Below are 10,594 nucleotides of genomic sequence, written 5' to 3'. Positions count from 1 at the left end.
CCAGCCCAAGCTGAAAGTAAAATCACACATACAAGGGGGTTAGAACTTAATGGTAATACTTACCCGTTCTTTGGGATGTGAGAGGCATAAAGTCTGCATCACTACCCATGACATTATAAGATTATAAGAAAAAAGGAAAAAGAGGAGGAGAGGAAAGAATTTAACTAGTGTGGGCAGCTTCATAATCGGAGGATCACGATCTATATATGTGATACCCACATGATAAAATCCCCAACTGAATGAATTGGATAAAAAGGGGCGATATGCCTATTATTGTTGTCATTGAGTTGTAAAAGTTCTTGCTTATTATTATGCCTCTCCAGTTAGCATCGAGGGTCATAAGAGACAACTGAACGTGAGCGTTTAAATTGTGGCGAGGTTTAAGAGCCTCAAGAGCAGCCAGGGGAACCGTACTTCTGTGCTTTCAATTGTTTGTAGTTTGTCAGAGTACCTACATCACTCACAATGGTAGAGTCAATGATGTACCCCACATTGTTGCAAATTGCTACTGAGTCTGATTTTATTGTTGTGTCGTCTATTGGGATAACACTCCCCTCAGTCTCAACAAACCCTTTTTTCTGTAAAGACTTAGACACCATTGTTTGGACGTCGTCATGTCTTCCTGTCCTCGTCTTAATGCAACACTGTAGCAAATACCCAAGATTACACACAGACTCAGGACAGGACGGTCAGTACTCGCCATCGCAGAAGAGGGTAAATCTGGCAGCCTTGCTTTTGGTCTTGACTGAACAGAGGAACCCAAAGTTTCTTTTACCCTTGGAGGCTGATGCCAATCCTCTTGTGTCCACAAAGGAAGCAAGATTATCAGCATACAGTTTGTGTAGTTTAGAGTGAAGCTGGAGTTGATATCCTTTCACAGTAACAGGCAATAAAGTATACTGGGAAGGATTAAGCTGTAATATTACCCTAATGATGGGATCATTCGATTGGTTAAGGGCCTGGACATGGGTGTTCCTTGCCAATATAGATCGCAGAAGGAATTCAAAGATCCAAAGTTCCCCATCTGCACAGAAGAAGTCCGTATAAGTGTCATGAAAAAGGTCAGTCCATTCCCTTACATCCTTACAGACCTCAACATCAATCCTTTTACATTCACCCTGAGTCACCCTTCCCCTCACAATGTCAAAGGTGAGCCTGTTAGTCAGGTATTCCCTCAGGCTGATGTATTTGTGGAATGAGGATATACGGGCTGTTTTGACCCTATTTAGCATCACCATAGTCCCCTTGGAAGGGCAAGACTTCACTACGCCATCTGATGAAAAGTTTAGTCCCAAGTACTTGTAAAAGTCACCCAGCTTTAGTTGGGGTATAAACATATTCATTACTTTTATCTTGGGCTCGAGATCGACAACAACCCTCTTTTGATTTTTCAAGTTCGTGATTGTGAGGCTGACACTTGGCTGGGTTAGGTGTTAATCCAACTCGGCGTTTACTGAGGCTTATAGCCCCCTGTTGGTAGAGGATGTCAACACAATATCTTCGGCAAATACCAGGTATGAGAGCTCTGCCCTATTAATGTGGAAGGACTCATGAGTAGTCATATCAGCCAGTACCAGGTCTTTTAACTAAATTAAATATTAATCCAGAAATAGGGTCGCCTTGGAGGATACCCCATCCAAATTTCACATCTCTTACCTAATTAAAAGAGGTGCGACCATGAAGTAGTATATACATGATGGTATTTATAATTTCGGCAGGAACCCCAGCCCTAGTGAGAGAACGCTCGATTGACTGGTGGTTCACTGAGTCAAAAGCTTTCCTGATGTCCAAGAAGGCTAGCGAAATTGAATTAAAAGTCTATTTGGAGTGCCGAATTGATTGATCAAGAATAAAAGTATTCTCAGAGACACCATCGACTTTTTTGAAGACTTTCTGGACATTATTATAGGGGACACCCTCAGCCTCTATTCGATGATCCTGTGAAGGACATGCACGACATGACGGAGGATTGTGATTGGCATATAGTCCTACCAGGATGCAGGGGAGAGTGTCTCAAGCATGAATGTGGTTCTCGTTCGTAATATAATATTCGGAAGGAAACCCGTCAGAAGGGCTGAGTTAAAGAGTCTTATCAGCCACTCTTTATCAATTTTGTGTGTGGCAGTACCGTTCCATCCAAGGGGACCTTTACTCGTGTTCCTGGATGGGATAGCTTCCTTTATCTTTTCCAACGTAATGGGGGCCAGGAACGAAAGATACATTTGAGGTTTTTTAAAAAGTCTCGTTCATTAGGTTGGGAAAGACCCTCAAAGTAAGCTTTCCATGATGGGGTATAATCAGCGGCCATCTTTGAGCTGCTGCAAGGCTGATCATTTCTCCTTGCAGTAAGGATCGTGCAGCCTTTAGGAAATCCCAGTTGAGACATTTTTCAAAGGGTGCCCTTGCGGCTGAAGAGGAGGTAACCCGTCGATGTGTAGGGACAGTTGTGTGGGTTTTCTGTGACTCAATGTTAGACTGTTGAATCATCAAGTCAGAAAGCTTGCTGATGAGTGAAGTTGGGGGTCTCCCGGTATACTCTTTTTTTAGTAATCTTTTGTGATTGGGGGATAGGGTAGTGGGATACCTAGGAGCATAGAGAAAATTTAAAAGACTATGGAGGTGAATCACCATCTCACTTAGACGAGAACTACTCTAGACTAAAGTACCTCGAATAACGGCAACACGTGAAGGGCAGGTATGAAGGGTTGTTTAAAGTCCATTTCTCCCGGGATAGATAGACAATTGTCATTTCCCAGTAAGAAAGGAGCCTCTTATGCCTTCTAACCTTGTTTGCTTTAAATGTTGTAGCAGCATCGTCCGTTAAGGCTGATGAGGGAGCTACAGGCTATTGGTTGGGGGGAGCTGTTGTTTTTATTACTTGCTGGCACTCTCAAAGTCAGAGATTATCTGGGTGTTGGTCAATGGAGTATTGACTGCAGCTTGTAGGATTAACATAGCTTCAGCTTCAGCAGGCTGGTTAGCATTGGCAAGGGTTGCTTGCTCTTCAGCATTCCAAGTCCTACTAGAACCAGTAGAAGGCGTTTGGAGGTTCGACAGCGGCCTAAAGTTGAATTGGGTCGACTGGTCGTCTGTTTAATTGAACATTAATTGCCCTGTCAAGGCTGCTCAACATCGCAGTATGGTCAGCAGATGTCGAAGTCCGTTGGTGTTGGGGCTGTCTCGGAACTTGGAAGCATCAGGAATGGAAAGGGGCTTGGGATTGCTGGTAACCGCATTATTCCTTACCGAGTTCGGGACAGGTAAAGGCATTAGTCTGTGAGTCCGTTTAGAGACAGGTATCTCGTTTGTCTCAATGGGCCTTTTTAAGTCTTGTTTATGGCCTATTGGGGTGTCAGGAGTTGATACCTCCAGGGGACGATTTAATTCGAGTGTGCTTATGATCCGATTATACTTTTGGGAGTCGATACAGGATTGGGCAAAGGAGATACAGCAAGTTCGATTACCTCTGTAGGGCCGAACGGGCAGCGGGAGAGTCAGTCGAAGATGAGGCAGTAGAGTCGATGGTAATATTATTATGACTACAACTATTCGAAGGGTCACTAGATACCTCGGTTTTTTCGTATTGTCAAGTCTCTGGTTCTAGTACGTGCCACCTTCACCTTGGCTAGAAGAGTAGGGGTTTGGAAGGGGTTTATGACAGATTTCCTAGGTATGTACGCAAACTTTTGGCAAATATGGTTCAGCATAGCCTGCTCAGTTTTGTCAGGAAACTCCCTAATAAATTGGATGACTGTGCTGGTTAAAAGTTCAATTTCAGCCTTCACCCATCTGTTGACACACTTTAGTCTGGACATAAGTGTCCTAGTATCAGTGTCAAGGGGTGAGACCTGTATATCGTTCAGAATTGCAATATAGGCTTGGCGATGTCTTATTTTTACTATGTCATCACAAGAGATGGCAAAGGCTGAGAGAAACAAGTATGCAGATTTTGCTTTGCCTCATTGGGACACTTATTAATGAGGTGTTTCACAATTGAGGCTACAGCTTGATATGTGTCCTCATCCCCTTGAGGGAAGGTACTACTGGCGTAGTGCCGGATGTTATACTCCTCTCATTCCAAGGGGTGGATAGCATTAATGAGCACCCTCAGACTGGAGTTAGTTTTGGCAAGGAATTTGCAAAGGGGATAATCCCATTGAATGGAATTAATGATAATTGCAATCGGGGAACTCATGGTGGTGAGTGAAATGTCATAGTTTTTTTATTTAAATAAAGAGATATAAAGACATAGTTTTGATCGGAAAATTAAACAAAAGTTGTTCATATAAAAAGGAGTAATTTAATAACGAAAGCGGGAAGAAAAGTAGGTATATTTAAATTATTATTACGAGTAGTAATTCAAACAATAAAGTAAACTGCTACTGCTGAAAGACACCTGTAGACCTAGTTGCAAAAGCAAAGTATAGTAAGGTGAGATTGATTGTTATTGTATAATTAATACAATATAGGGAGAGGGAAGGCGAGAAGAACTACAAAACTTGACCCTTATTTATATATCTATGCAGTACAACCTGGTAGAAGATATTGTTTGTTGTTGGCTTAAGACTGCAGAAGGTAATAGACAAGGAGAGAGCGTCTCGGTGGTGTTACGGTGACGTTTCTCTTGGAGTGTGAAAAGGGCTGGTCTGCAAATCCAATTTATTTCTCCAGTAGTCTCAAGTAAGTCCAAATTATAGAGGAAGAAAAGGTGGACGAGTTTCTCTAGGCTGGTGATGACTTAATATCGAACTTTTGAGTTAAAATTAGTTGATCCAGATCCTTGAAAGATTTTTCAATGTGTTCATGGTTCGACTTTGCTTCGACAATACGAACAATAGACGAAGATGAGACAAAACTTAAAATAGCTGACTAAATTAACAGTGCTTACCAGTACTAAGGTTTCAACTCAAGAAGCCCGTAGCACTCCTAATCTCACGCACCTTCACTCTTCTGTCATCCATCAGCATATTATGAATTTTATAAATGATTTCTTTATGAGTAACCTCAACAGGGTGTCAAGAACATTCAGCGTCAATTGTACCCATATGGCCAACCCAAAATTTTTGAAACCACTTATAAACTCTTCTATTAAAAGGTGAAGAGTCTCCATAATGTATATCAAGCTTCTCTTTAGTCTCTAGAGGCGGTTCCTTTAATATTTTAAACAATACTTAAAAAATACCCTTTTGCTAAATATTTAAAAAAATTAAAATTGATAACATAAATCACCTTCCTTTATTTAATGTGAATAATATTTATTGTGATGGACTGAATGAGAATGTTTGGGTTTCTGAAAAAAGACTTGAGGAGATACGAACTTCACTTGTTACTCCCTTAAAAACCTGTTAATCACCTTAACACTTTTGCTTGCTAAAAAACTCGCCAGACAAAAAAATTATATTTTTTAAAGAATTATTGGAAATTTAATTTCAATAAAATTGTATACGGAATTTATTTTCCAAGATTAACTTTAAAATTAGTTTTTACTTATTTAAATCATAGTTATAAGCCTAATTAAACAGCTTATTTTATCTACTTATTAATAATTAAGATTTGGTCTTGTTATAATGAAAACCCATTATGTTTTTAGTGGTACTGATGCTTATTAATATGAATGCATATGAAATATAGAAAATAAGAGTTTTTAAACGGCTAATATCTATTTTTTACATATTCATCCTTAAAGAGGGAAAATTGATTAAAAAAAATATATTTATGGAATACGAATACATATTAAAATTTTAAACCGTAAATTCACTTCAAGTAATAACAACTATTTAAACAAAGAAGATCATGGTAGTTACTAGATCATAGTCTTGAACTGAAAAATTGCTAGTGCTAAAGGAATGGGGATTATGTTTAAGCTTCAATTTCAAGGGAAATGTCAAATGAATTAGTGGCTAGTAGATTGAAAATCAAATTTGACCATTCAGTCTGAAGAGCATTCTTGAGTGTGTTTTTAACAAACTGTGTAATTCCAAGCAATTTCAATTACCTCCCCTAGTCTAAAAATATCAAACAAAGATTACATTTCAAACGGAATGGAATTAAGAATACACATTGTAGTAATGTCAACCAGTTTCAACATAGTGTTGCCTATTGGAAAACATAAATTATAAATTTCACAGAGAAAGGAAGTCAGTCTTGGAGCGTTTACATGTTATAATGGGCTCGAAAAAGAAAAACAGAAAATCCCAAGAAATAAATAATAATCCATAAGAATTGGAGACGTAGATTAAACATTATTTTTCCGATACTGACTCCAGAAAAACATCAGATTCTCATCACTACTTCAATTATAAATTTTTTTTATTAAATTATAACATAAGTTTTTGATGGACTATTTGATAGATCTTTAACGATTTGTTAAACTTTCCTGTCAGTGATTTATTATATAATCCGTTTAGTAATGGATCTAATATTTCCTGTCAGGTATTAATAATCACAATTAATAATACCATATACCCAATTTAAGACAAATCCGTTTCCCCACTGGAATACCCCGTATATAAAAAACACGAAATTTGGGAATTGAAGTTACAACATTTACAAGAAAATATTTCATTACTCTATGTAATTTATAACGAATATATTTAAACGTTATTACCTCTATTTTAGACGAAAATTATGATGGCAATGCTAACAATCGGTAAGTTAATATATTTATATGCGGTAGTCACAAAACACTTGCACCTAAATTTCTAAATTAATCAATATTATTTGTTTAGTAATCAACTTTTCTCTATAAAATAATTTTTCTCTATTGAATTAATTTATCATATTTGTTAGTTGACTTAGAATCAAAAGATATATTAAATTGCCCCAAAAAGTCAATTTTTTACTTCAACGTATAAAATTTGATATAATTTATTATTCATATAAGTTTATACCAGTAAAACATAAGAGACATTTTTATGCAATTCAATTATTAGTTCTTTATATATTGTCATTTAATTTTAAATTGTGAATTATTCTTAACTAGTAGCTCAATTTCAATAAACAAAATTTCTTTTTTTTTTTTTTAAAAATAGTTTAATTAGTTTTTTAAGTACATATATTGCATAAATATCCCCTTTTCCACTGATCTTTTTCAAACGAAATAAATGCATATAATTAATATACTAAATGCTATATTTTTATAAGTATCTACATCTAATTTCTTATTCAAATCAAAATATACACAAACCAGAGAAAATTTTATCTAAATCTATTTCATGCAGATAAAATTCTAAGCAAAAAAATCTGATTCGATCCAAGAAATCAAATTTAAAGTCTAAACTCCTAAAGGGTGAAAAAATTAATGCAAAAATGATTTGACAGAATATTTAAAACAAAAATACTTATTGCAATTTAGCATTTTAGTTTTTCTGGGTGCTGCTTATGAAAGTAAATTTATTGTTTCCATAAATATTATACAAAAAACAATTTTTTCAATTGATTTTCATAATTTGAAATTTGTGGGCTCTATGAGCTAAACTAATTCAATGTATAATGAAGTTGGACAAGTATAATTAAGTCATCAGAAACGGATGGATTCAGAAAAAAACCAATATTTTTATAACCTTTGATAAATCGCCAAAAACTAATTGTCTAATTAATTGACAATTACAATACAATGCATCTTGTCAGTTATGTTTTTAACTTTCTTGTATAAGAATATTGAGTTTCTATAAGACAAAAATATGCATTTAAGAAACAAAAATTACTGACAAATTTAGAACAATTGTCATAAAGTTTTGAAAATTATGTCTTCTTCTTATATTATGTTCTAACTACAAGCATATACGATTGAATGTACTTTGAAACTTTTTTTTACAAAAGTTAATAATAATCTTTCAGGAATATTATATTACTTTGTTTTTAAATTAATTTCTTTGATTTTAAACGGAATAGGAGTGAAGGATATTTTTTCTAACCTATGACTAACAGTCGCCTTAATTTATCTTTTTTTTAATCCATCTATTATAATTGTTGCTTACAAGATGAGATTTGGAATTAATTGTAACCTGACCTCCTAATTTATAGGCAGATAGTGTTATATTTAAAATTGTATAAAATATTTATTTAGTACATATATATTTTTGATTTAATTTTTTGACTTATTTGATACAGGACAACACATTCATATCTTTTTTCTCAAAAAATGGAAATTCAAAGCAATGATTTGATAATGTAATATTTAGCTTTCAGGTAAAATTACAATTTTTTCAATGAGAAAACAGTTCTAATTAACTTGTACATTGCACGCAACAAAGGGTTTGATGCCAAACTTAAAAAAAATAAAAACAAAAATATTTATCAATAGTTATAAAATTAGGTATACTTCTTGTCAGATTAATATATTTTGAGTACCTTGTATAAGGTTTAACGACAATTAGTGAAATTCAAAAAAAAAAAAAAAAAAAAGTTACATTTATTTTTCATATTTTTGTTGTCATTTAAGCTTTTGGCATAAAAAAAGTTGTCAAAGTGACTTAGGAAGTATGAGTCCTGTTTCTGGTGTAGTGTTAGAAAAATGCCCTCAAAATGTGGAACTAATTGGTTTAGAAATGAAACTTTATACACGAAATAACTTGGAAACACCACAAATTTTTAAATATGACGAGGCACAAAAGCTGAATGAATCCAATTTTAATGCTGCAAAACTTACAAGAACACTTGTACATGGATATAAGACTAGTTGTGATCACGAATGGGCAGTTGGAATGAGACAAGCTCTTCTGAATGAAGTAAGACTTAAAAAAATTTATAAGGAATTAATCAATCACAAAATATATAGTCAGATATAAATGTGTTTTGTGCTAACTGGGAGAATGGGGCGTCACCTTTATTATATGATCAGGCAGTAGCAAACACACATATAGTTGGATTAATGATTGCAAAATTCTTTAATGATGTCAGTAAGTAGTTGGATCTATTGGACCGAACCTTCATTTAATTGGCTTTAGTCTTGGAGCACATGTGTGTGGAATTGTAGGATCTAATATACCAAATTGTAGCCGGATATCTGGTTTGTCTAATTTAATACCATATTTTAATAATAATTAAAACATTTGTAACATTCAGGATTGGATCCTGCTGGACCCGCTTTTAGTGGTAAAGAGACAAAATTTAGATTGGATAAAGATGACGCAGATTTTGTTGATGTCATTCATACAAATGGTTTTGGTTTAGGTATTTATCATAGTTCTGGCCATGTTGATTTCTATGCTAATGGTGGGGAAAAACAACCGAAATGTAAATCTGTGGAACTACTAATATATTTTTGTAAGTTTTAATGAGAGTCAAATAGAAATTTAGTGCAATTTTTATGTTACAAAATAGTGGGGGGAGCACCCTGTAGTCATGACCGAGCTCCAATGTTGTATACAGAAACTATTAGAAATAAGGGATGTAAAATGAATGGGTTTCCTTGTAAAAAAGGATGGGAAGCTTTCTTAATGGGTGAATGCCACGAGACATCAGAAACATTCCCTTTTGGTCTGAACACTCCTCGTAATGCAAGGGGATTATTGTATTTTACAACAAGAGATGAGGCTCAATATTGTGGTAAGTTCACCAAAGTTTGATACATTATATAATTAATTTACATTTAAGTATTGATGAATTTCTGCAAAAAATCAACATTTTTTTTTTTTTTTTGTAAAGGTAATCAACTCAAAACAAGCATAAGGGTTGTTTTTGAACGTCAACAAAATTGGTTTGGAAAGCTACATAATCATAATTTAGAGCTTTTTTTTTTTAGTCCATCAGGAGAGAGTGAACAATTTACAATTGCCTCGTGAGTTTTCTAAATATATAATCTATTAATCCTTTATTTTAAACATCAGGGAATATGAAACCATTTTAATACAATAAATATAATTTGAGTAATATGTATAATAAAATTAAAGTGATCATGATGTAATGCAATCTAATATTTCTTGCCAATTCATTGGTATTTTCAACAAATTAAATTAGTTCTAGAAAATAATTTTTTTTTAATATTATAGGGGATTTTCTGAATCTGGATCATATTCAAAAGTTTTTACTCTAGATGCAAAATTGCCGTAGACGATATATTTCTAAAATATACAGTTGAAAAATTCCATAGTCCTTGGAGTGGAAGTGAACGTTTAAAAATTGAAGATTTGACAATAACAAACGATAATAACTCATCTTCTTATTGGCAACTTAGGGCAACTGATAAATATATTCTAAGTGGAACAACTGAAAAATTAGTTAAAAATTAGCTTAAAACATAATTGATAACACAAAATTAGATTTTTTTTTCAAAAAATCCTCAGGTAACAACAAACTTGCAATTATTTTTTTTTGTACTAATAATTATAGATCTCCTTTATCGTTATTTGTATTTTTTTAAATAATGTAATAAATTTTGAATATGAAAAATTCTACAAAAATATTTAAAAACTAGATTTATTTAATGTCGAATTTCGTGTTAAGTTAAAATATGCTTTTAATTCTTCATTAATTTACTTTTTTAAGGGAAAATATATCGTATTCATATGATGACATTTGTATTTTTATTATTCAAATTTTAATAAAGAGTTTCCTTTTTTATCAAAATGTTTTTATTTTGCCGTTATTTAAA

At 33.8% G+C, this 10,594-nt stretch overlaps 1 protein-coding gene across 1 annotated transcript; it reads left to right on the top strand.

Moving 5' to 3' along the window:
* Positions 1-3,150: 3,150 nt before the first annotated feature.
* LOC121131679 (lipase member I) lies at positions 3,151-10,403 on the top strand. Its single transcript, XM_071894012.1, has 7 exons — positions 3,151-3,260; positions 8,444-8,729; positions 8,780-8,900; positions 9,067-9,267; positions 9,325-9,549; positions 9,649-9,781; positions 9,993-10,403. The coding sequence occupies exons 1-7, from the start codon at positions 3,151-3,153 to the stop codon at positions 10,051-10,053; spliced, it is 1,137 nt and encodes a 378-aa protein (XP_071750113.1). The 3' UTR covers positions 10,054-10,403.
* Positions 10,404-10,594: the final 191 nt, after the last annotated feature.

The sequence above is a fragment of the Lepeophtheirus salmonis genome, unplaced genomic scaffold (genome assembly GCF_016086655.4).
Source record: "Lepeophtheirus salmonis unplaced genomic scaffold, UVic_Lsal_1.4 unplaced_contig_9497_pilon, whole genome shotgun sequence".
NCBI lineage: Eukaryota > Metazoa > Arthropoda > Copepoda > Siphonostomatoida > Caligidae > Lepeophtheirus > Lepeophtheirus salmonis.
The sequence above is the reverse complement of the archived record's forward strand: the minus strand, read 5'-3'. Positions and strand labels throughout refer to the sequence as shown.